Genomic DNA, 27,609 nt, shown 5'->3' on the forward strand with positions numbered 1-27,609 from the left:
TACTCTGAAAAGGATTTTGCTGAAAAAATTTTTTTTCAAGGATTTAAAGAGTATTGTCCTACCACATGTGTTTATGTGGTGTTTAAAGAGTATTTTCCTACCACATGTGTTTATGTGCCACGCCCACTTTTCTATCGCCCACTTTTCTGCATATGTTTTAGATCTTTATATCCCCTACATTGCACGTCAGGGACTTTTTTTTACTCCTGAGTATGTTGGCTATCCTTGGAATGCAACGGTCGGTATTCTTTTGTTTATGCTGTTTGTAAACAACACGCTTTCAAACATGCAGTTAGTTTTGTTCTAGTGTGATTGCGAGTAGTTGTTACAGAAAACTTGCAGGTATACTATGGGCAGGCAATTAGGAGAAACAAAGAAAATATGGAGGCAATGAAGAGAGATGTTTGGGCCATATCCTTCCATAGTTCCTCTACTGATGATAAGACATGTCCTGGATTGTGACCATCAGGAGAAAATTCATGGTGCAAATACAATAGGGCTCTGGCAACTGGAGAATCTTATTCCCACCAGCATTCTTTTCCTGCTGCTGTTATTACAGCAATTAAACATATTTCCAGAGACTTGGCTCATCCTGACCTTCAAAGGAAATGTCTGCATGGGCAGACACAGAACCCAAATGAATGTTTCAACAGCATAATTTGGAACTGCTTTCCTAAAACTGTATTTGTAGTCATGCATACAATGTAACTAGGAGTTTATGATGCTGCTATTACACTTAACTGTGGTAATATTGGAAAGTGTTGGGTACTGAAAAAGCTGGTAATTAATCCTGGTGAAAATATTATCAATGGGCTGCAACATTGTCATAAAATGAGGATAGCCAATGCAGACAGTTCTGCGTCTAATATGGCCAAGAAACCAAGACAAACATCCAGGAAGGTGAAAAAGAAGCTGGAAGACATGCTAGAGGCCAAAGAAGGGCCATCATATGCAAAAGGACAATTTTAATTAACTGTAAGTAACAAATTTCAAAAGTTTTTTCTTTTAAGTCAATTTCCTGCAAATTAAAATTTTCAGTACATATGCCCCATTATATCAGAAACTATTATAGATAAATGAATGAAATTTTCAGGCACTCTGCGCAACATAGAAAGCCACCTCTGGTACTACACTCATTAATTCCCCCATTTGGGAGTTCACAAAAAATATTTTCTGTAGAAAAAACTTATTACATATTAAAAAAGTATTTCTTAAAAACTATAAAATGGATACAGTAGATTTGAGTACAGTTGACGCTATTAGCATCTTGTAACATACAGTAAAAGTATTAAGGTCCTGCATCAAATAGTTTTTTTTCTTTTCGGAAATGGGTCAAATACTTGCCTAAATTAACATGGGTTAGATAGGCAGGGTGTGGTCCCTTTAAGAGGCGTCACTATTATCTGCAGGTTCAGAATACACCACAACACTTACTCCTGACCAAATTCCGCATTTTTACATGAACTGTGGTTTGAAACCAGATGGAAAACATTGATTTTCTGTTGAAATATAATATAATCATTGTTAATTTTTAAAGTTAACTTAGCATCAGGGAGTAAAACATTTGTTTAATCTGCATTAATAGCCTTCCATTGTACAATTTTAAGTGTAACAAGTTTTCTTTTAACTTTTTTCAGTGTGTTTATTTCCTGGCATGTGAAGATGTCAACTGTGACGCATCATCTGGTGATACTGAAGTATCAACAACTGCAGTGGTACTTGATCACCTACACTCACATGCCCTGTACCAGATAGAAATAACATCAGTGTCTGTTACTGGCCTCACAGCAGGAAGTCGTATTATCAATGCTGTAACAGCACATACAGGTATAAAGATATTTGCCTTTTAAATATTGTTAAATGTGGGATAAATACAATTAGAGTAGACTGATTCATATGCCTTTAAGAAAAAATTTTTAAATTTTATATTTATTACTTGACATGTGTCATGCATTACAGCTTTGGTGTTCACATCTTATAATATTAGAGAACTGCATGCAAATATTTACATTCACAGTATAAAAAGCATAACAGAGGTAACTTTTCATTGTTACACTGCAACAACTACAAACTTTTTGAATAATCAAGGAAACAGAAATGGATATACAAAAAATCGGAGTAAACACAACTCACAGATGTTTGCAGAGCCAGAGCTATGAGGGGACTTGGGTGCAGGGGTGGGGGGAGTGGCGAGAGTAGGAGTGGAACAGGCGTGCTGGTGCAGCACTCACGGGGCAAACCTGTTGCTCCCGTTTGATAGACAGGTACTTAAACTATTGTTCTGTTAACAGGATCCTTCCTTTTGATTGACAGGCACTTAACCTATTGTCGTCCCACCCCTTCCCACTCCTCTCAACTTCAGAAAACCTCCAACCCACCCCCTCTGCCTCACTGCTACAGATACAATCTCCGGTCTGATTTATTGAAATAGCCCCCCTCACTCTTATCAGTTTGACTGATTATTAAATTAAACTGATCAATTAATTAACCTCTCCCCCTCTGGTAAACACCCCTCCCCTCCCACCCTCCCTCCAGGCATTTGGCCTGAAAAAAGACTCAATTGATCGGTCATTTGGAGGAAAAGAGATTGCTGTGTATGGAATATTCTTTGAACAATTTAGACAATGTGTCGAATATTGTTTATTTAAACAATTTAACATATTCAAGGCAGTGTACGGAATATATGGAAATTGGTGGAGAGGAAGGATCTCATAACAGGAAACTCAAGGGTATATAGTTTATTTATAAGAAATTCAGTTTGTTGGGCTGGATTGCTCTTGCTCATCATTCTCTGCTGTTTGGAAACATGTAGCTCTTGTAAGAAGAAATTACATGGGGCAAACATGTTGCATATTCTAATGTTTGGCACTGTACTGTGGGTGTCTTAACCTAATACTGTAGAACAAAAGGAAACTGGTGCTTTTCATTTATAATTTTAATGTTTAGCCCTTTGTCAGTACTTAACCTATTGTTCTCTTAAGAGGTTTTCCACGTCACCCCCTGTTCCTTATACTATTGTACTGCCATTGATACCAAATTAAGTAATTAGTTATGTCCTCCCACCATTTACCTGGTACACTTTACGAAATTCATATGCTTTTCAACTCCATTTCTGGGGCTTTCTTATTTGTCTCCCACCCCCTTAAAACTGTGTTTTACATAAAAATTATGCAAATTAACCTATTGTTCTGGAATGAACCTGTTTTCTGCTCCATGTCACCCACTCACACACACCATCCCCTTAACTACTGTACCGCTAACACCACGTTGATATAAAAAATGTATGCAAATTAATTAATTCTTCACATGTGTGGGGTAGTTTATCTTAATTTGCAGCATCCTGTTTGTCAGTGAAATCGCTGGAATACAGATTAATCAAAAGATTGCTAATAAAAAGCACATTCCGCCACCTGATGCCCAACACCACCGTGTGCACCGGCAGCCCCCACAAAGTGACGATGCGGCTGTCAGCTGCCAGGCGATGCACAGGTGTCCGTACGGGTCCTGGAAACACGAGGCGGCAGCATCGTTTTCATACTTGGCACATGAGAAATTCATGAAACTGCTCATGATGTCATTCAATTCGAATATAATTAGTTGTAATTCGTTGAAAATGTTTAAAATTGTCGAAATTTGTTGAAATTTAGTATATACCTACAGCATTAGTGGTTTAGTGTGGTGTTACCACCACAAGAGGCTGAGACATGGTGTGCTTGTCGGTAGTCGGTGTTCAATTAGCGAGATGTTGGTGCCAGACGTGGAGCGGGGGGGGGGGGGGGGGGAAGGGGGGGAGTTTTAATAGCTGTATTACATGGACTCATTCAGACAAGGGGTGCATGCACAACTGACTGCATAAAGATGAATCCGAGCATTAATGAGAGAACATAAGAAGAGGAAGAATACGGTTCTGCAAATAAATGCATTAAAGATGCATGGATACATCTAGCGAAAGAAACACTCAAAGTCCACCCTACAGCTACAAGCTAGGGGGAAAAAGGCTGGGGGCTAAGGTACAATATTTATTCTCTTTGGTGGGAAATACGTTCAACTGACTAGATGCTGGAGTTGGACAGAAAGGAGTTGAAAAAAAGTGTATTACCTGCAAGCATATAGCATCTTTCGCTGTTTGACGTCATAGTTCACTACGCACGCCTACAAAAAACCATCCTACAGCCCAGCTAACCGAATCCAATACACGCTACCACAGCTGATGGAAATAATGCTTCACAGTTATAATTTCACTTCGAAATTGTCACAAGGAAAACCAGTACTCGTACTGAACGGGTCACCATGCATCACATGTACTGGGGTAATTGTCGTCCTAAAAGACTGCAGTTGACCGTGCTTTCTCATCCATGTACAGTCTCAAACTACGGGTAAGGAGCTACTCCGCCTACAGCCACTCGGCCCCTGCTGGCCACTGACCACACTGATGCAATCGCACTTCGGCATCACAAAAGCAGGTATAGTTAACTAGGAGGTAAAGGGGCGGCTCTCCCCAAATGCATCTTGGTTGTGTAAAGTACAGTGCCGCAGCCGCCCCTAATGGCTAGGAGGCGCCGCTGTGAGAGACTAGACAGGTCCGCTCCAGCAGGGACCAGACGAGAGCCACAGTATTGTAGAGAACTCACCCGCCGTTCGGTGAGGGATTATTTAACATCAGCTCGACTCCCATAATAAAGATAATATTAACAATAGGGGAAAAAAACCTGCACGACGATAATAAATGTTATCTTTCCAAGAAAAGACAGTGTCCAGGTTCATTTTGTTTTATGAGCAAAATCGGTCTAATTTTTTACGTTCGACTGAGAAACTTATCATGCCTGCCAAGACATTTACGTGTACACCCGAAAAAGAAAATAGAGGAAACCCATATTTCCACTCATGAATACCGATGTCGGTGGTGTAACAGATCCCAAATCGCCCCTATAATTTACAAAGTCAAATAAGGTGTTTCTCGTATCTTGAGAACCACAATCGATCTTCTCTCAACTAAGTAAAGCCGTGAAATGCGAAGAAGCAGTCAACGGAACAATTTACATGGGAGGGAATAATGGCCCAGCACAAACACACGTCCGTACTGAACTTTCTAAAATTTCCGCTTGATCACGATAGCTGTCTAACACATACTAAGTATTACTTCGCTGTTCGGCCGTCTAGAGGAGTACACAGTTAAGTGAACTACATTCCTGCATTGCAACAGCCCTCTCAATTCAAACGCCCCTGCCGTTAGCCAGAAGTGTGAATCATTCGTGCCACAGGCCACGCATAGAACGAATCATCCTACAAAATCGGCCACATATATATTGATCGCTGTGCTTAGAATTAAATGTTACGATTGCGGTTTCAGTTGAATGACATTCGACAATGAACGAAGTATCGGAAACACACACTGCCGATGACTCTGGAAATATAAATATCTCTACCACACTTATGACTTGACATATTCTTCCCTTTGCTATCGCAGTATTCCACGTCAAATTCATACCTTTCTTACGACTGGACATAGTCATCTCCTTCGCACATGTCGGAACACAAACACATACTGTATAAACCTGATGCTAATGGAGAACCTATAACACATCCCCTACTACTAATTCACTGTCAATAAATTATTGCTGGCGATACGAAATAATACTGACCGAAAATCAACGATTGGTGGTCCTGTCTCATAAGTTTTTCTTGCGAGTGGTACCACTGTGTCTTAGAAAGAGAGGCGTAATCATGTTACAGACCATCAGATGTTGGAAAACACAACCATATTACCATCACAAGCAGTCTTGGTTCTACAGGTGCTTACATTTATCCATGTTAAAAGCTATACTCTTTATAAATCGAGGTACGACATTACCTCTGAACAAGGTGGATTTTTGTCCAGTCAAATACCGTGACACTGATTACAGATGGTGATCGTTGGAATATACACACTCCTGGAAATGGAAAAAAGAACATATTGACAACGGTGTGTCAGACCCGCCATACTTGCTCCGGACACTGCGAGAGGGCTGTACAAGCAATGATCACACGCACGGCACAGCGGACACACCAGGAACCGCGGTGTTGGCCGTCGAATGGCGCTAGCTGCGCAGCCTTTGTGCACCGCCGCCGTCAGTGTCAGCCAGTTTGCCGTGGCATACGGAGCTCCATCGCAGTCTTTAACACTGGTAGCATGCCGCGACAGCGTGGACGTGAACCGTATGTGCAGTTGACGGACTTTGAGCGAGGGCGTATAGTGGGCATGCGGGAGGCCGGGTGGACGTACCGCCGAATTGCTCAACACGTGGGGCGTGAGGTCTCCACAGTACATCGATGTTGTCGCCAGTGGTCGGCGGAAGGTGCAATAATAAAACTACCCAATTTAGAAAGTGATGCAGCTAAGGAACATGGTACGAAACCGGTATTTCCAAATTTCTCACACCGAAGCCGCTAGATATTTCTCCAGTATTTGTAACGCATTATGTTCAGTGATATATCCACTAGGCTATAGGCGATGGTTGATAGAGAAGGATCACAAAAGGAGATGGCGTGCTCATTGAGGTCGTAAGAAATGTACAGTAGGTTTACAGATCTCTAGTGCTACGCCATCTGCTAGAAATGCTGCCTGGGATTTGGAATTAAGTCTGCCTATTCAAGCACATATCTGCGTGGGATCCTATGAAGAAGTCCTTTAATGATTACAGCCACTAGTGAATCATATTTCTGGCACTCTCATATCTAGAAACGAATCACCTTCCTCGAACCTATCTGCTACAGTAAAATTCCAACCTTGTTTTAGGTAGTCCCTATGCATCTTGCAACTGCTGCCATTTCTGCAGCTTTACGCACATAGTCGTTCCAGTTTAAGTCAGAACTGAGTAGGAGTCGGAGGGAACTATATCTTCCACCTTCTGCAACCCGTGTAGAAAGAGGCTAAGCAGCGTTAGTGCTACAGGACTGTGTTTTGACCATTCGGTGGAAATGGGAACTGAGAGAAGGACGAGGATTTTTCCTACTGCACTAGGGCGCGTCCCAAAACTACATTCAAGTACTACAGATCCACCTCCCTCAGGGCCCATTCACATCTATCGCCCCAACATGCTATCTTCGTTATTATCTACCATCCAACAGAGAAAAATTACGAACTATAAAAGCTCTACTAACTTCATCCGACAGAGGACTCGATAAGAATTTTACCCCATCTCTCTTCTCCCATACACCGAAAACGAATACTGCATGCATGCCAGCATCGATCACATGTGACGATGCTATTAAATATGCAGGTATTGATCAACTTAATAGACCTGTTTAAAGTTTCATCACCTGTACCGTAGGAGGATGATCGTATCCCCCAGGCTATATTGTATGTCGCAAGAGACGCTTCCTGTGACCATGTCTCGTTGTTTGAAACATTATTTTTTCTGCTGCAGTACACCTTGTACATCGCCATACATTTGCATGTGTTTATGTTCTCTCTTATCAATACCTTCCAGGTACTGGTTCTAGACTCTGGAATAATGCTTTAAAATTGAAAGCTTGGTTGATTTACGTAAAAAATGCTTCTAACTGCGTCCGTCTGTAGCTCCATCAGACATAAAAATCACCCATTTGTAGGTCTTCTTAACTGTCTGCTATAACAGTACAACACTTTCAAATCTGTTACTACACATCGACAAAGAGTGCTAACCTCCTCGAGATGAGAGCATCTTGAGAAATCTTGTGCACTTGGATGGGGAAGGACACGGCAAGCTCCATGCATTTACGAGATGTATAATGTAGCGGTCTACTTCTGGGAGGTTGCAGATGAAATTAAGAGTGGTGCTGCTGGATGGGTTGGTCAAAAACAGTGTGAGGGGGTCTTTCGGTCTCTAATTTTACCCTACGACCTTGAGAATGCTCTGTGACTCCGATTAGCATAGAGATGGATCGTAAATTAAACACTATGCTCGAGGTGTCAGAAATATGTAGAGTGCTGTCTGGTATACTTCGATGTTGTATGTGTTCGCGAATTAACAATGAATGGACTTACTGCACAGTCATCTATCTACATTCACAATGGTACTCGCAAAGTTGGGAAGGGGTTGTTTAGCTATGATATTGAAATTGGGAAACGTGCTGTCGCATCATTCGCCGGTGTTGAAATTACTGTGAAATTGCTAAAACTGTTCGCACTATCAACTGTGATGCTTATTATTTCAATACATAGACAGTGTCTTTTCTGTCCCTTCCGTCCACTAGTACGCTGTTGGTTACCACATAATGATTGACTGACAACGTTTGTTTGAGTTGGAGAAAGAGTTATGGTGGAGGGATAACACCTTCTGGTAATGGCTAACATGGAAACAGTGATCGCATGCATGACTGCAGTATGAGGAATGAATCTAAATGGGACGCAGAGCCGTCAGCTATTCTGTCACTGTGACAGATGAATTTAAATGTAGAGCTCGTCAATCACTTTCGGACTGTAGTTTGGTAACTCTCCACAGTGCGGCAAAACTCTTCCAGTTTCCTTATGATGTAACTGATTTTTATTTAAAATCATCCAGTGTGTGTGGTGTGTTATGGTTGGAGCGATAACAAAGTGATTTACACCACGTGACGTCTAGTTTTCTGCGAGAGTCCATGGATCAGAACGTGTTAATGGAAATTTGGAACCTGGCACAGACCTCGAAGTCATGGTGGAAAAACAAAATGTATGGCGATGTACAAGGTGTACTGCAGCAGAAAAAATAATGTTTCAAACAACGAGACATGGTCACAGGAAGCGTCTCTTGCGACTTAAATATAGGCTGGGGGATACGATCATCCTCCTACAGTACAGGTGATGAAACTTTAAACTGGTCTATTAAGTTGATCAATACCTGCATATTTAATAGCATCGTCACATGTGATCGATGCTGGCATGCATGCAGTATTCGTTTTCGGTGTATGGGAGAAGAGAGATGGGGTAAAATTCTTATCGAGTCCTCTGTCGGATGAAGTTAGTGGAGCTTTTATAGTTCGTAATTTTTCTCTGTTGGATGGTAGATAATAAACGAAGATAGCATGTTGGGGCGATAGATGTGAATGGGCCCTGAGGGAGGTGGATCTGTAGTACTTGTATGTAGTTATGGGACGCACCCTAGTGCAGTAGGAAAAATCCTCGTCCTTCTCTCAGTTCCCATTTCCACCGAATGGTCAAAACACAGTCCTGTAGCACTAACGCAGCTTAGCCTCTTTCTACACGGGTTGCAGAAGGTGGAAGATATAGTTTCCTCCGACTCCTACTCAGTTCTGACTTAAACTGGAACGACTACGTGCGTAAAGCTGCAGAAATGGCAGCAGTTGCAAGATGCATAGGGACTACCTAAAACAAGGTTGGAATTTTACTGTAGCAGATAGGTTCGAGGAAGGTGATTCGTTTCTAGATATGAGAGAGCCAGAAATATAATTCACTAGTGGCTGTAATCATTGAAGGACTTCTCCATAGGACCCAACGCAGGTTTGTGCTTGACTGGGGAGACTTAATTCCAAATCCCAGGTATGATTTCTAGCGGATAGCGTAGCACTAGAGATCTGAAAAGCTAGTGCACATTTCTTATGATCTCAATCAGCACACCATCTACTGTTTGTGATCCCTCTCAATCAACCATTCCCTATAGCTCAATTGATATATCACTGAACCTCTGACGTGATATCGACACAGAGTGCGTTACAAATATTGGAGAAATATCTAGCGGCGGCGGCGTGAGGGAGTTGGAAATCCAGGTTTAATACCACGTTCCTCAACCGAATCACATTCTAAATTGGGTAATTTCATTGTGAGGTTGCACTTTTGGCTATGTGTAACTGCACTGCTGGTCTAGTAGCATATACTCCAGCAATCACCGTCTAAATTCAGTGTTACGGTATTTGTCCAGACAAAAAACCACCTGATTCTGAGGTAATGTCGTACCTGAATTTATAAAGCCAGTATAGCTTTTAACATCCGATTGATCCTCACCACTGCTCGCACTGTGGTTGACCCCTCACCTGTGGGCGAGTGGGAGGTCGCCCCAGGGCGAGGTAGGCGGCGAAAGACTTCCCAGGCGGCCGCACGTAGGGCCTCCCCGGTTTGTCTGACAAACAGGTTCCAGGTGCTGTCTGTGGCTGACACTGTCGCTGAGACAGATGCTGTCGCCTGTCCTGTGTCAGGGGAAACCACTCAGCCTGCAAGATCCGGGCAATCGCAGAGGGTGGGGTTATTGGTAGTTGGTAGCTCCAACGTTAGGCGCATTGTGGGGCCTCTTAGGGACTTGGCTGACAAGAAGGGAAAGAAAACCAATGTGTACTCCTTGTGCATACTGGGTGGAGTCATTCCAGATGTGGAAAGGGCCCTCCCGGATGCCATGAAGAGCACAGGGTGCAGCCAGCTGCCGGTGGTAGCTCACGTCGGTACCAATAATGTGTGTCACTTTGGATCAGAAGATATTCTCTCTGGTTTCGAGCGGCTAACAGAAGGGGTAAAGGTTGCCAGTCTTGCTTGCAAGATGAAAGCAGAGCTGACCATTTGCATTATAGTCGACAGGACCGGTTGCGGACCTCTGGTACAGAGCCGAGTGGAGGGTCTCCATCAGAGGCTCAGACGGTTCTGCGACCGTGTAGACTGCAGATTCCTCGACTTGCGCCAAAGGGTGGTTGGGTTTCGGGTTCCGCTGAATAGGTCAGGTGTCCACAACAGGCAGGAGGCGGCTACACGTGTAGCAGGGTCTGTGTGGCGTGGACTGGGCGGTTTTTTAGGTTAGAGGGTCTCGGGAAAATACCAGATGGGCTTCAGTCACAAAGGGTGCAGGCCGAACGCAGGAAGAACGTAGATACCATCGGTATAACGGTTGTAAATTGTCGTAGCTGTGTTGGGAAAGTACCAGAGCTCCAAGCGCTAATAGAAAGCACTGATGCTCGAATCATTATAGGCACTGAAAGCTCGTTAAAGCTCAGCGGAAATTTTTGAGAAGAATCTAACGGTGTTCCGAAAGGATAGGCTAAACACGGCTGGCTATGGCGTGTTTGTTGCTGTTAGAAGTAGTTTAACTTGTCGCGAAATTGAAGTAGATACTTTCTGTGGGTTAGTATGGGCAGAGGTCATTGGTGGCAACCGGAATAAAATAATAATAGGACCCTTTTACCGACCTCATAATTCAGATGATACAGTTGCTGAAAGGTTCAAAGAAAACTTGAGTTTGATTTCAAACACGTACCCGACCCATGCGATAATAGTTGGTGGTGACTTTTAATTTACCCTCGACATGTTGGCGAAAATACATGTTTTATTCCGTAGGTACGCATAAAATATCATCCGGAATTGTGCTAAACGCATTCTCTGAAACTTATTTCAAGCAATCATTTCATGAGCCCACGCGAACAGTAAACGGTTATGAAAACGCACTTGATGACCTCTTAGCGACAAATAATCCTGAGTTAATAACGAACATCAGGACCGATCAAAACCGATACAGGGATTAGTGAACACAGGGTTGTCGTAGCGAGAATGAGTACTGTAATCCCCAAATCCTCCAAAAATAAGCGAAAAATATACCTGCAAAAATAAAAAAACAGATAAAAATTTACTTGACGCATTCCTGAGGGACCATCTCCACTCATTCCAAATTAATAATATAAGTGTAGACCAGATGTGGCTTGAATTAAAAGAAATAGTATCGGCAGCAATTGAGAGAGATTTATACCAAATAAATTAACAAACGGTGGAGCTGATCCTTCTTGGTAATCGAAACGGGTTAGAACACTGTTGCAGAAACAACGAAACAAACAGCCGCAAAATCCCCAAAATTGGTGATCTTTTACAGAAGCTCGAAATTTAGCGCGGGCTTCCATGCAAGATGGTTATAACGGTTTCCACAACGAAACGTTGTCTCGAAACCTGGCAGAAAATCCAAAGAGGTTCTGGTCGTATGTGAAGTATGTTAGCGGCAAGAAACAATCGATGCCTTCTCTGCGCGATAGCAATGGAGATACTATCGAAGGCAGTGCTGCCAAAGCAGATTTACTAAATACAGCCTTCCGAAATGCCTTTACAAACGAAGACGAAGTAAATATTCCAGAATTCGAATCGAGAACAGCTACCAACATGAGTAACGTAGAAGTAAATATATTCGGAGTGGTGAAGCAACTTAAATCACTTAATAAAAGCAAGTCTTCTGGTCCAGACTGTATACCAATTAGGTTCCTGTCGGAATATGCTGATGCATTAGCTCTATACTTAACAGTCATATACGATCGTTTGCTCGACGAAAGATCTATACCCAAAGACTGGAAAGTTGCACAGGTCACACCAATATTCAAGAAAGGTAGTAGGAGTAATCCACTAAATTATAGGCCCATATCGTTAACGTCGATATGCAGCAGGGTTTTGGAACATATATTGTGTTCAAACATAATTAATTACCTCGAAGAAAACTGTTTATTGGCATATTGTCAACATGGGTTTAGAAAACATCGTTCCTGTGAAACACAACTAGCTCATAATTCACATGAAGTGTGGAATGCTATTGACAAGGGATTTCAGATCCATTCCGTATTCCCGGAAGGCTTTTGACACTGTACCACACAAGCGGCTTGTAGTGAAATTGCGTGCTTGTGAAATATCGTCTCAGTTATGTGACTGGATTTGTGATTTCCTGTCATAGAGGTCAAAGTTCGTACTAATTGACGGAAAGTCATCGAGTAATACAGAAGTGATTTCTGGCGTTCCTCAAGGTAGTTTTATAGGCCCTTTGCTGTTCCTTATCTATATAAACGATTTGGGAGACAATCTGAGCAGCCGTCTTATCGACTAATAAAGTCATCATAAGATAAAAAAAATTGCAAAACGGTTTAGAAATGATATCTGAATGGTGCGAAAATTGGCAGTTGAGCCTAAATAACGAAAAGTGTAAGGTCATCCACACGAGTGCTAAAACGAATTCGTTTAACTGCGGCTTTACGATAAATCAGTCTAAGCTAAATGCCGTAAATTCAACAAAATATCTAGGTATTGCAGTTACGAACAACTTAAATTGGAAGGAGCAAATAGAAAATATTGTGGGGAAGGCTAACCAAAGACTGCGTTTTATTTGCAGGACACTTAGAAAATGTAACAGATCTACTAAGGAGGCTTCCTACGCTACGCTTGTCCTTCTTCTTTTAGAATACTGCTGCGCGGTGTGGGATCCTTACCAGATAGGACTGATGGAGTACATAGAAAAAGTTCAAAGAAGGGCAGCACGTTTTGTATTATGGCGAAATATGGGAGAGAGTGTCATAGAAATGATACAGGAATTGAGCTGGACGTCATTAAAAGAAAGGCATTTTTCGTTGAAACGCAATCTTTCCACGAAATTCTAATCACCAACGTTCTCCTCCGAATGCGAAAATATTTTGTTGAGACCGACTTACAGAGGGAGAAACGATCCCCACGATAAAATAAGGGAAATCAGAGCTGGTACGGGAAGATACAGGTGTTCGTTCTTTTCGCGCTCTATACGAGATTGGAATAATAGAGAATTGTGAAGGTGGTTCGATGAACCCTCTGCCAAGCACTTAAATGTGATTTTCAGAGTATCTATGTAGATGTAGGTGTAAAATAAATTTACATACCATAGCGATGATACTTTGTTGTATAAAATTGCCTCTAGAAGTTTTACGAAACATTATGTACACGTTCCTGACACTTTATGTAAAAAGTTTATTTCTTCATATAAACTGTTAAGACACTTAATATGGTTGTGTTTTTTAACATCTGATGGTTTGTAAGACGATCACGCCTCTCTTTCTAAGAGACAGTGGTACCACTCGCATGAAAAACTTATGAGACAACATGACCACCAACCATTGATGTTCAGTCAGTATTATTTCGTATCGCCAGCAATCACTTATCGACAACGTATTATACTTAGTAGTAGGGGATGTGTGATAGGTTTGCCATTAGCATCAGGTTTATAAAGTATGTGTTTGTGTTCCGACATGTGCAAAGGAGATGACTATGTCCAGTCATAAGGAAGGTATGAATTTGACATGGAATACTGCGATAGCAAAGGGAAGAGTGTGTCAAGTCAAAACAGTGGTAGAGATATTTATACCGGGTGTTCAAAAAGTCAGTATAAATTTGAAAACAGAATAAATCACGGAATAATGTAGATAGAGAGGTACAAATTGACACACTTGCTTGGAATGACATGGGGTTTTATTAGAACAAAAAAAAAAAAAAAAAAAAAAATTACAAAAGTTCAAAAAATGTCCGTCAGATGACGCTTCATCTGATCAGAATAGCAATAATTAGCATAACAAAGTAAGACAAAGCAAAGATGATATTCTTTACAGGAAATGCTCAATATGTCCACCATCATTCCTCAACAATAGCTGTAGTCGAGGAATAATGTTGTGAACAGCACTGTAAAGCATGTCCAGAGTTATGGTGAGGCATTGGCGTGGGATGTTGTCTTTCAGCATCCCTAGAGATGTCGGTCGATCACGATACACTTGCGACTTCAGGTAACCCCAAAGCCAATAATCGCACGGACTGATGTCTGTGGACCTGGGAGGCCAAGCATGACGAAAGTGGCGGCTGAGCACACGATCATCACCAAACGACGCGCGCAAGAGATCTTTCACGCGCCATCTGTCTGACATTTTCTGAACTTTGTTTTTTTTGTTCTAATAAAACCCCATGTCATTCCAAGCATGTGTGTCAATTTTTACCTCTCTATCTACATTATTCCGTGGTTTATTAAGTTTTCAAATTTATACTGACTTTTTGATCACCCTGTATTTCCAGAGTCATCGGCAGGGTGTGTTTCCGATACTTCGCTCATTGTCGAATGTCATTCAACTGAAACCGCAATCGTAACATTTAAGTGTAAGTATAGGGATCAAATATATATGTGGCCGATTTTGTAGGATGATTCTGTCTATGCATGACGTGTGGCAGGAATGATTCACGATTCCGGCTAATGGCAGGGACCATCTGAATGAAGAAGACTGTTGCAATGCAGGAATGTAGTTCACTTAACTGTGTAGTCCTCTAGATGGCAGAATAGCGAACTAATACTTAGTATGTGTTGGACAGCTTTCGTGATCAAGTGGAAATCTGAGAAGATTCAATATGGAAGTGTGTTTGCGCTGGGCCATTGTTCCCGCCCATGTAAATTGTTCCGTTGACTGCTTCTTCGCATTTCACGTCTTTATTTAGTTGAGAGAAGTTCGATTGCGGTGTGTGCATCTGGCACTCTATATACGAGAAACACCTTATTTGACTTTGTAAATCGTAGGGGTGATTTGAAATCTGTTACATCACCGACATAGGTATTCATGAGTGGAAATATGGGTTCCCCCTAATTTCTTTTTCGGGTTTACACGTAAATGTCTTGGCAGGCATGATAAGTTTCTCAGTCGAAAGTAAAAAACTAGACCGATTTTGCTCATAAAACGAAATGAACCTGGACACTGTCTCTTTTCATAGAAAGAGTACATTTATTATCGTCGTGGCAGGTTTTTTTCCCCTATTGTTAATAGTATCTTTATTATAGGAGTCGAGTTGATGTTGAATATTCCCTTGCATAACGGCGGGTGAATTCTCTACAATACTGTGGCTCTCGTCTGGTCCCTGCTGGAGCGGACCTGTCTAGTCTCTCACAGCGGCGCCTCCTAGCCATTAGGGGCGGCTGCGGCACTGTACTTTAGACAACCAAGATGCATTTGGTGCGAGCCGCCCTTTTATCTCCTAGTTAACTACACCTGCTTTTGTGTTGCCGAAGTGCGATCGTATCAGTGCGGGCAGTGGCCAGCACTCACCATGTGGCTTTTGGCGGAGTAGCTCCATCCCGTACTTTGTGATTGTACATGGATGAGAACGCACGGTCAACTGCAGTCTTTTAGGACGACAATTGTCCCCAGTACATGTGATGCATGTTGACCCATTCAATTCGAGTGCTGGTTTTCGACGTGACAATTTCGAAGTTAAATTATAACTGTGAAGCATTATTTCCATCAGCTGTGGTAGCGTGTATTGGATTCGGTTAGCTGGGCTGTAGGATGGTTTTTTGTAGGCGTGCGTAGTGAACTATGACGTCAAACAGCGAAAGATGCTATATGCTTGCAGGTAATACACTTTTTTTCAACTCCTTTCTGTCCAACTCCAGCATCTAGTCAGTTGAACGTATTTCCCACCAAAGAGAATAAATATTGTACCTTAGCCCCCAGCCTTTTTCCCCCTAGCTTGTAGCTGTAGGGTGGACTTTGAGTGTTTCTTTCGCTAGATGTATCCATGCATCTTTAATGCATTTATTTGCAGAACCGTATTCTTCCTCTTCTTATGTTCTCTCATTAATGCTCGGATTCATCTTTATGCAGTCAGTTGTGCATGCACCCCTTGTCTGAATGAGTCCATGTAATACAGCTATTAAAACTCCCCCCCTCCCCCCCCCCCCCCCCCCCCCGCTCCCCGTCTGGCACCAACATCTCGCTAATTGAACACCGACTACCGACAAGCACACCATGTCTCAGCCTCTTGTGGTGGTAACACCACACTAAACCACTAATGCTGTAGGTATATACTAAATTTCAACAAATTTCGACAATTTTAAACATTTTCAACGAATTACAACTAATTATATTCGAATTGAATGACATCATGAGCAGTTTCATGAATTTCTCATGTGCCAAGTATGAAAACGATGCTGCCGCCTCGTGTTTCCAGGACCCGTACGGACACCTGTGCATCGCCTGGCAGCTGACAGCCGCATCGTCACTTTGTGGGGGCTGCCGGTGCACACGGTGGTGTTGGGCATCAGGTGGCGGAATGTGCTTTTTATTAGCAATCTTTTGATTAATCTGTATTCCAGCGATTTCACTGACAAACAGGATGCTGCAAATTAAGATAAACTACCCCACACATGTGAAGAATTAATTAATTTGCATACATTTTTTATATCAACGTGGTGTTAGCGGTACAGTAGTTAAGGGGATGGTGTGTGTGAGTGGGTGACATGGAGCAGAAAACAGGTTCATTCCAGAACAATAGGTTAATTTGCATAATTTTTATGTAAAACACAGTTTTAAGGGGGTGGGAGACAAATAAGAAAGCCCCAGAAATGGAGTTGAAAAGCATATGAATTTCGTAAAGTGTACCAGGTAAATGGTGGGAGGACATAACTAATTACTTAATTTGGTATCAATGGCAGTACAATAGTATAAGGAACAGGGGGTGACGTGGAAAACCTCTTAAGAGAACAATAGGTTAAGTACTGACAAAGGGCTAAACATTAAAATTATAAATGAAAAGCACCAGTTTCCTTTTGTTCTACAGTATTAGGTTAAGAAACCCACAGTACAGTGCCAAACATTAGAATATGCAACATGTTTGCCCCATGTAATTTCTTCTTACAAGAGCTACATGTTTCCAAACAACAGAGAATGATGAGCAAGAGCAATCCAGCCCAACAAACTGAATTTCTTATAAATAAACTATATACCCTTGAATTTCCTGTTATGAGATCCTTCCTCTCCACCAATTTCCATATATTCCGTACACTGCCTTGAATATGTTAAATTGTTTAAATAAACAATATTCGACACATTGTCTAAATTGTTCAAACAATATTCCATACACAGCAATCGCTTTCCCTCCAAATGACCGATCAACTGAGTCTTTTTTCCCGCCAAATGCTGGGAGGGAGCGTGGAAGGGGAGGGGTGTTTACCAGAGAGGTCATACTGATAAGAGTGAGAGGGGTTATTCCAATAAATCAGACCTGAGAAGAGGGGGTGGGTTGGGGGTTTCCTGAGTTTGAGGGGAGTGGGGGGGGGGCAATAGGATAAGTGCCTGTCAATCAAAAGGAAGGATCTTTCTAGGAGCACAATAGTTTAAGTTCCAGTAGGTTTGCCCCTGGCTGCATACCTACTCCTGATGTAGGCAACCTGCAGTAAAAAGTTGCACCAGCACCACTGTTCCCCTCCTACTGGTGAGGAGGTATAAGCCATTACTCAAAGCAGGAACATAGTGAGTAGTCTCACGCCTTTGTAGAAATTATTGTGATTCTAATGAGCTACAAGATTAGGCTGTTCTGGCGATACATTGCCCAGTGTGAACTGAAAAACCGTGGTCATGGCAATCTTTATATAATTTATGAACTTTATTTGTCATGATATTTGTGGTAAGTTTTTGCGATTGTTTCATCTGTTAGTGGTTTTGATACCATCCTACAATGGAGACAGGAAGAAAATATAAAACTACACAGCCAGAACAGAGTTGATAATACCATTTCTCCCGCTTCCTCAAACACGACTCTATACAACTGCAGAAAAGGACCCATGGAATTCCACAGTGCACGTTCAATTGCCAGCACAAGACGAACAGGTCACTGAAGTGGTTGATCGACATCTGTTGCAAGGACACAATAAGAATACGCCTCCTCCACCCATACCTGCAAAACTGAATAAGCTATATATTACACCTGTTATCCATACAAAGACTGCTTCTGTGAATAATTGCAGCAGATACTAAAAGCACAGTAGATTTATGCAGCAGATCAGCTTGTCTTCTAGTACATACACCATTGCAGCGGTCAGAAGTGTAACGTGGAGTTCCCTGCGCTAGAAGAGAGACGAAACAGCATGAAATTTAATCACTTTCGAAAAAAATATCATCTGTAGACATTCACATCACCCTTTTTTTTTAATCGACAGTTTCGCAACATCTCGCAGCACCCCAGAGATAAAATTACAAAATTCTTCAGCACAACATCTAGGTATGATGATCATACACCGAAGCACCAAAGAAACTGGTATAGGCATGCACATCCAAATACACAGATATGTAAACACACAGGATACAGCGCTGCAGTCTGGCGTATTTGTTAGATCGCTTACTGCTGCGAATGTGACAAGTTATCAAGATTTAACTGAATGTGGTGTTGTAGTCGGCGCACGAGTGATGGGACACAGCATCTCCGACGTAGTGATGAAGTTCAGATTTTCCCTTACGACCATTTCACGGTCATACCATGAATATCAGGTATCTGCTAAAAACGTCAAATTACCCACATCGCCGCAGCCGGAAAAAGATCCTGCAAGAACGAGACCAACAACGACTGAAGAGAATCGTTCAGTGTGACAGAAGTGCAACCTTCCTCAAATAGCTGTAGATTTCAATGCTGGACCGTCAATAAGTGTCAGCGTGCGAACCATTCAACGAACCATCATCGATATGGGCTTTCGGACCCGAAGACCCACTCATGTACTCTTGATGACTGCATGACACACAGCTTTACGCCTCGCCTGGGCCTGTCGACACCGAAATTGGACTGTTGACTGGAAACATTTTGCCGGGTCGGACGAGTCCCATTTAAATTTGTATCGAGTGGAAGGATGTGTGCAGCTACGGAGAAAACCTCATGAATCCTTGGGACCTGCATGTCAGTAGGGGACTGTTCAAGCTGGTGGAGGGTCTGTAACGGTGTGGGGCATGTGCAGTTGGAGTAATATGGGACCCCTGATATGTCGGAATACGACTCTGGCAGGTGACACATACTTCAGGGTCCTGTCTGGTCACCTGCATCAACTCATGTCCATTGTGCATTCGGATGGACTTGGTCAATTCCAGCAGGACAATGCGGCGCCAACACGTCCAGAATTGCTACAGAGTGGCTCCAGGAACACTTTTCTGATTTTAAATACTTTTGCTGGCCACCAAACTCCGCAGACATCAACATTATTGAGCGTATCTGGGATGCTTTGCAACGTGCTGTTCAGAAGAAATCTCCACCACCTGGTACTCTTACGGATTTATATTCAGCAGTGCAGGATTCATGCTGTCAGTTTTCTGCAGCACTAATTCTGACATTGGTCGAGTACATGCCATGTCGTGTTGTGGCACTTCTGCATGCTTGCATTGACCCTATGCGATATTAGCCAGGTGTACCATTTTCTTTGGCTCTTCAGTGTAAATCTTCATATATAGCAGTTACCTACTATTTTTGGCACTTTTCTTAAGTTTATTCTTTCTAGACTTGAACTGCTTATGGTTATGCAGCTATTAACAATTAGACTCTATCGAATTCATGCTGGGTGTAATATCTGGATCATTCATCCATCTCGCTATTCATTCACTCATTCCTCATAGTCTGTAAATCTCCTCAACGAGGAAAATCTTCAGGAAACAGGAGCCAGTCAAGGTACACGTTTCAGAATCATCATCATTTCTTGTGAACCTCATCCCACTTCAACGTGGGGTCGGCTGTGCTACTATGGATTTGGCAGCGTTAGTTGCAGAGGGTGGCTGGATGCCTTTCCTGTTGCCACCCCAAACCCCCTGGGACAGAATTTGTGTACCCCAGCTGTCTGCATCTAGTGTAAGCCATGAAATTGTGCGAACGTTTTCAAATTTATGCGAACAATGTAACTGAGGCAGAACGTGGGGAGCAGCCCAGTATTCGCCAAGTGGGATGTGGAAAAGCGCCTAAAATTCACATCCAGGCTGGCCGACGTACCGCCCCTCGTAGTTAATTCGCCGCTCTCGGCTACCCTGGCGGGTGTTACACGTTTCAGAATGTCAGGGATAAAACTGCAGTATTATCGACATGATGTTCATTTCAGTCATTCAAGCTGCATTCACTGTATAGCTGAATTATGGATGTGAAGCGATTTGCTATGTGTGTCACCTGCTAAAGTTTTCTGAATCCTGGTTTCGTCCGAATTCTTGCAGCGACTGAACAATTCCAAGAATAAACCAAATATTTCCTATTCTGTAAACAACCTTTGCATCCTCATCCGATTAAATAGATTTAATAACTATGAATGACCAAATGGGGAACAACAATCGAGAAACAGAGACAGAGAGAAAAGGAGGTGTAATTTAGCACGATCGCTAATTGCAGCTACTCCTCCCTTTTGACTCCCGCTTTCTTCCTGCCTGTCAACGTCACGTGACTAACAGGGAAAATGGTTTTATGTCTGTCTTAAGTTCTAGAGATTTCCATATTTTTCTAAATCTAACAATGCTGAGTGATATTAACAAACTGAAATAAGGGTAAATTAGAATGTCAGTGATGTTTGTTGCAGGATTTTGGTGCGAGTCGTTTACGAGATACCACATTTGAAACGGTCCGACACTGACAATTGTACAATACCTGTGGTAGCACACACTGAAGAACTACAAAAGTGCATACACTAGCTATGTGGATTCAGACCAGTAACGAGACAGTTGGCCATCACAGTTTGTGTTCATAATGCCCACCGGCAGCGGCAGTACACGCTTTCAGTCTGCTGCACACGTGGTGCCTGCATTTCAGTGGAGATGTCCAAGCAGGCTGACGCAATACGTCGTTGCATATCATCAGGTGTACTTGCTTTGTCTTTGTAGACGGCATATTTCAGCTTTCCGCACAGAAAAAGTTAACAGGCATCAAATCCGGGAAACGGGCTGTCAAGGTACAAACTATCTTCATCCACAATTAATTCGTGAAAGTATGGCGTTGTACGACGTGCACTATAGGCTGGACAGCCATCAAGTTCGTACTCCAGGTTCGTCCTAGTCTGCACAGGAACGTCTTCTAACATCCGTGGAAGATGGTCTGATAGGAGGCTGCGACACTTGAGCACCTTCAGTGTTCCGCCTATAAAACAAGGGCCTATGAGCTGATGGTCCACTATCCCACACCACACGTTTACACTCGATGTACGCTCACATTCCACCTGACGAAGGCAGTGGGAATTTTCAACAGACCAATAGTGCATGTTTCGGCGGTTTACCTGACAATGATGGATAAATCTGGCTTCAGCACTAAATACGATGCATGGTACATCTGGAGTAGCCTGTCTTAACGCCCAAGCACAGATGTTAGCAGTTTCCTCACAATCGTTTCCGTGCAACTCTTGATGGAGATAGATGTGATGAGGATGGAACATATGTCCCCGGAGAATGCGTAGGCACTTGCCCGACTCATGTCGCTTCCTCGTGCGATTGCACGGGAGCTAACGAGCACACCAACTGCAACACCAGCAAGAACATAAATTTCCCCCTCTCCTGCCGTCACTCGTTACCTTTTCTTTTTGTTGCCTAGGTGTTACACTACCACTTTCACATAACTGGTTGAAGAGGTTGATAAATAACTGCCGAAGTCCTTGACGTCTATTGGGAAGTCTTCCGCATACACAGTAAAAGAACGAACTGCCTTCTTCCTGTACTCTCCGTACATCGTAAGCATGTCGCTTTTTTTCTGCATTGGTAAATCGCATCATCCACTCACGACCTACTTCTTGGATTGTCAAACACGAATTGCATAGCAAGTTGCAAGGCACTCAAGGAATACACGAGCCCACTGTAACTAAAGATAACAAGATCATGCCTTGCAACTAAGCAGGCTGAATGGCACGAACAAGTGTTGGTGTAGGAACTTTTCAAAAGACGAAATCTTGTAAATGACTCGCTCTAGAATCCTGCAACAAATACCACTGACCTCCCGCTTTACGTTATTTGTAGTTTGTTAATGTCAATAGCCATAGTTTCATTTTAAAAAGTGCACGTTTGCACAGTAAGTACAGCTTGTAAGTATTATCGACCACTCCGGTCGCAGGTTCGAATCCTGCCTCGGGCATGGATGTGTGTGATGTCCTTAGGTTAGTTAGGTTTAAGTAGTTCTGAGTTCTAGTGGACTGATGACCTCAGATGTTGAGTCCCATAGTGCTCACAGCCATTTGAACCATTTGTAAGTATTATTATGATCTGTTGATTGGCTACCAACCCATTTTACGAAAACCGTACATCAATAGCACTTTCGATTTCCGCAATTTTTGCGGTGCAAGTTTTAGATGACGCACCCCATAAAATACATGTGTATGGGGTACGTCACAATGCATTTTAGAGCCCTAATGCCTGTTGTGTTGGCCAGTGTTTTGTCGGGCGCAGCGCGCCAACACAAGGAAGTTTCATGTGCGCTGTAAATATGTCGCAAAGGTAAATTCAGCTCTTCTGAAACAGTTTTTAATTCATTAATTAATATTTCAAGGCTTGAAAAACTTAAACTTTCTCCGTACACATTTTCATCGTGGATAGCATCCTCATTACGGAGTCTGAAAATCTACCAGTGGTAGCACTGAGATCCGAAACGTAAATTATGTAGAAACTGTAGTAACCAAAACCAACAGCGGGAACGCCTTGGGCTGCGGATCGGAGCCGCCAGGCGGGGCAGCCGCCGGCGGTGGAGCACGCACCACCGGGTGAACACAGGACGAGTCGGGCGACAGACCAACGACAACTGACAACAACCGACCACGACCGACCATGACCGACACAACAAGGAAGAGATAAACAACGGAGGCTTGTGGAAACCCCAACACCAAACACCAACAGTAAAACCACTCAGAACCAGAGCCAGGCGAATGTCAACAACGAGCAACGACCAGAACGTAGTACCGCCGAGATAGAAGCGTAGTCCAGAGCGAGTACCAGACTGACTGAACTAGGGTTTTTTCCTGTATTTTTATTTTAATACCTGAACAATCAGGCAGGCTGTCAGCAGCATGCTACGCCGCTCTTCAGCCATAGTGGTAACAATAGCACTACACAGAACGGAGAATTAGGAAAGAAAAAGTGACGGGCAAAAAGTAGTGGTCACAGATACGCAAAAAAAAACACGGAGCCGTTCACACTCGACGATAACGACACTGAAAACACGTTGACACGGCGCACATAACACTGATGAATCCGACGGCACAAGTGAACGTAGAAGCGTGACACTAAAAACACAAAACGACGTCACACACACGAGACACTGATGGCGATGATCTCCGGCGCGCGAAAGTCCACGTAGCGTGTGCGAGTCCGGGGACCTGCCAAGAGGGGAGGAAGCATGAGGGGGGGTGGAGAGGGGAGAACAAAGATGCCAATGGCTGAGGAGATGGGAGGAGGAGTAGAGGGACAGGGGAGGGGAGACCTGGGGGAGGAGTGGGGAGAAAGGGAGGAGGGAGGGAGGGTGCCCAAAAGAACAGACACAGGAAGAGGGAGGGAGGATCAAAGTTGGTAGGAGGGGTAGATAGAGGGGAGGAGGGCATCATCAGGGGGGGGGGAGCTGGCGGAAGCCACCGTGGGAGAGGGCAAGGAGGGTGGAGAGATGGAGACCGGGTGGGACGTGGGAATACAGGTGCGGCAGCGGGTGGGGGTGGAAGAGGATGGGAGGAGGATCGAGTTTGCGGGAGGTGTACAGGATCTCTATCCTTTCAAGGAAAAGGAGGAGGTGGAGGAAGGGGATGAGATCATACAGGATCCGCGTGGGGGAGGGGAGACGGATGCGATAGGCGAGGCGGATAGCATGGCGTTCAAGGATTTGTAGGGATTTATAAAAGGTAGGGGGGGTGGAGATCCAGGCCAGATGGGCGTAACAAAGGATAGGGCGGATGAGGCATTTATAGGTGTGGAGGATGGTGGAGGGGTCCAGACCCCACGTGCGGCCGGAAAGGAGCTTGAGGAGATGGAGTCGGGAGTGTGCCTTGGCTTGGATTGTCCGGAGATGGGGAGGCAACAGTCGAGGGTGACGCCAAGGTACTTAAGGGTGGGAGTGAGGGCGATAGGACGGCCATAGATGGTGAGACAGAAATCAAGGAGGCGGAAGGAAGGGGTGGTTTTGCCGACAATGATCGCCTGGGTTTTGGAGGGATTGACCTTGAGCAACCACTGGTTGCACCAAGTGGTGAACCGGTCTAGATGGGATTGGAGAAGGTGTTGGGAGCGCTGCAGGGTGGGGGCAATGGCAAGGAAGGCGGTGTCATCGGCAAACTGGAGAAGGTGGAGGGGGGGGGGTGACAGGGGCGGCATGTCCGCCGTATACAAAAGGTACAGAAGGGGGGAGAGGACAGAGCCTTGGGGCACACCGGCGGAGGGGAAAAAGGTGTAGGAGTCCGTGTTAAGGATGGTGACATAGGAAGGACGGTGGGAGAGAAAGGAGCCAATCTGGCGGACGTAGTTAATGGGAAGGGCGAAGGTTTGGAGCTTGAAGAGGAGACAGGAATGCCATATGCGGTCATAAGCACATTCGAGGTCCAGGGAGAGGAAGATGGCGGAGCGCGGAGCGACGGGAATTAAGCTGGTCAGAAAGGAGATGAGTGAGGTGAAGGAGAAGATCGTCGGAAGAGAAGGACGGCCAAAAGCCACACTGGGTAACGGGAAGGAGGCGGTGCTGGCGGAGGTGCTGCTGGATGCGGCGGGTGAGGATAGATTCCAGGACCTTGCTGAAGACCGAGGTAAGGCTGATGGGACGGTAGGAGGAGATGGAGGACGGCGGTTTGCCAGGTTTAAGGAACATCAGGATACGGAAGGTTTTCCACAGGTCAGGGTAGTAACCGGTGGACAGGACTACAGTGTGGAGCCTGGCTAGGGAGGAGAGGAAAGAGACAGGAGCTTCACGAAGGTGACGGTAGGTGACACGATCGTGACCAGGAGCAGTGTTGCGTTGTGTGCGGAGTGTAGCAATGAGATCCTGTGTAGTGATAGGGGCATTGAGTACCGTGTGTGCAATGTTGTCCAAGTACTGGAAACCAGGAGCGAGGCGAGGGACAGGGGTGTCAGTTCGATCGCAGACATCCGGGAAGAGGGAGTAATCGAACTGGGGATCATCGGGGATGGAGAAAACATCCCTTACTAAGGGAGTCAGGGAGGGGGTGATCATCGTGGAGAATAGGATAGTAGGGGGAGGATTTAGTTCCGGTAAGGCGATGGAAGGATGACCAGAACTTGGACGAGTTGATAGATAGGGTAGCATTTAAACAGGTGCATGTCTGTCGCCAGTCCCGGCATTTCTTTGCCGCGAGTAAATTACGAATGTGTCGCTGGAGTTGCCAGTGGCGTCGTAGTGTGTCCAGGTCACGCGTGCAGAGGAAGACATGGTAGAGAAGGCGGGATTCACGGAGGAGGAGGACAGCCTGTGGGGGTAAGGTAGGATGGGGGGGGTGGATGGCGAGAGTAGGGACATGGGCCTCCACGGCCTCAGACAAGGTCTGCTGGAGAAAGGACGTGGCATGGGTGACATCGTCAGGGTGGTGGTAGGTGAAGGGGTGGGTATCGACCCGGGTGGAGAGGGTATCCCAGTAGGCATTCCAGTTGGCACGCGAATAGTCATGGACGTACTTAGGGGGAGGGTCATGACGAGGGTCAGGGCGGGGGCGACGACCGTCTGAAATGATGAGGAGGACAGGGAGATGGTCGCTACCAATAGGCTCCAGGACATCCACCGTTATGCAGCCAAGGAGGTTGGGGGAGGAAAGGATAACATTGGGAGTGGAGTTGGATTCGGGACGGGTGTGCTGGGGGATGGGGATGAGGTCGCCTTGAAGGGAGGAAAGGAACCGATGCCACCGCCGTAACTGGGCGGCGGAACGACTACGGATGTTGAGGTCGGCGGCGATCATGTAGGAGGAGAAGGTGCGGTCAATGTGGGAGAGGAATTCGAAGGGAATAGGGGCGTGAGGGCGGACATAGATGGTGGCGCAGGTAACGGTAAGGCCGGGGAAGAAGAGACTTAAGGATCAGGTGTTCGGTGGGGTCGAGAAGGAAAGGTTGGAGCCGAACGGGGATCTGGTGGTCGTGACCAATGGCAACTCCACCACGTGCGATAGGGAGGGGATTATCGGAGCGGTGGAGGAGATAGGGCGAAGTATGGATGGTGTGGTGGGGTTGGAGGAAGATTTCATTGAGGAGGAAGGCATCCACGCGGTAGGTGGCAAGGGTGTGCGGGAAGAGGTTCTTGTTGGTGGGAAGGGAGCGGATATTGTTGAAAAGGATACGGTGCTGTCGCGCCATGTCAGTGATTTAGACAAGGCTGTCAAGACGGGAGAAGGTGAAATGGGCCTGGTTGTGGGAGTAGGTGGCGTACATTTTGAGTTGGAAAATGGAATGGGTGGCGAGGGATATCTGTTGGAGAGTGTGGGGGCGCTGAAAAGGATGAACATTCAGAAGGACGATGGTGAGGAATCTGATGATGTCCTCAGCGGTAGGGGGTGGGCGAAGGGAATAGCCAGGAGGGGTGGGGGGGTCCAGAGGACGAACAGGAACGGTGAGTTCAGGAGTGGTCGGAGGGGGTCGGGCTTTACACTTTTGGGAGTAGGTGGGATGGGGGAGATTGCAGGTATTGCAGGAGGGAGGGGATTGAAGGTTAGGGCACTGCTGGAGGACGTGCACTTGCCTACAATGCGGGCAGGTGGGGGCCTCACGGCACTCGGCTGTTGGGTGTGCGTTATAGTGCAGACACCTCTGGAAGCGCAGGGATTGAGGGGGGGAATGGGAGGGGTCGACCTTGTAGCGCTGGTTGAAGAGGAGGGCACCCTCCTTCAGGATACGGTCAATGGAGGGGGCGGTCTTAGGAGAAAACCCGCATAAGGCTGGTGGGGCCGGCCAAGTTGGAAATGCGGTGGACTGCCCGCACCTCCAGCGTGGGATGCGCCTTGAGCTCCGCCAACACCTCCTCCTCCATGATCGTCAGACTAAGCCAAGTGATCATGGCGGTGACGGTTGGCGGGCGACACGGGGGTTGGGGTTGGTGGGGAGGAGACGGAGAAGGAGCAGGGGTGAGGGAGGCGTTGGGGCCAAAACAGGTGATGGGGAGGTGGGAGAGGATGTCAGTATGGAGGGTTGGGC

At 44.9% G+C, this 27,609-nt stretch overlaps 1 protein-coding gene across 2 annotated transcripts in view; it reads left to right on the plus strand.

Moving 5' to 3' along the window:
* The window catches only part of LOC124619917 (immunoglobulin superfamily DCC subclass member 4-like), a 265,451-nt gene that overhangs the window by 142,778 nt on the left and 95,064 nt on the right, over positions 1–27,609 (plus strand). For both annotated transcript variants that reach the window (XM_047146553.1, XM_047146552.1), the window contains exon 11: positions 1,638–1,827. In XM_047146553.1, coding sequence (XP_047002509.1) covers positions 1,638–1,827 — 190 coding nt within the window. The remainder of the gene's footprint in view (positions 1–1,637; positions 1,828–27,609) is intronic.

Source organism: Schistocerca americana, chromosome 6, assembly GCF_021461395.2.
Source record: "Schistocerca americana isolate TAMUIC-IGC-003095 chromosome 6, iqSchAmer2.1, whole genome shotgun sequence".
In the NCBI taxonomy this organism is placed as follows: Eukaryota; Metazoa; Arthropoda; class Insecta; order Orthoptera; family Acrididae; genus Schistocerca; species Schistocerca americana.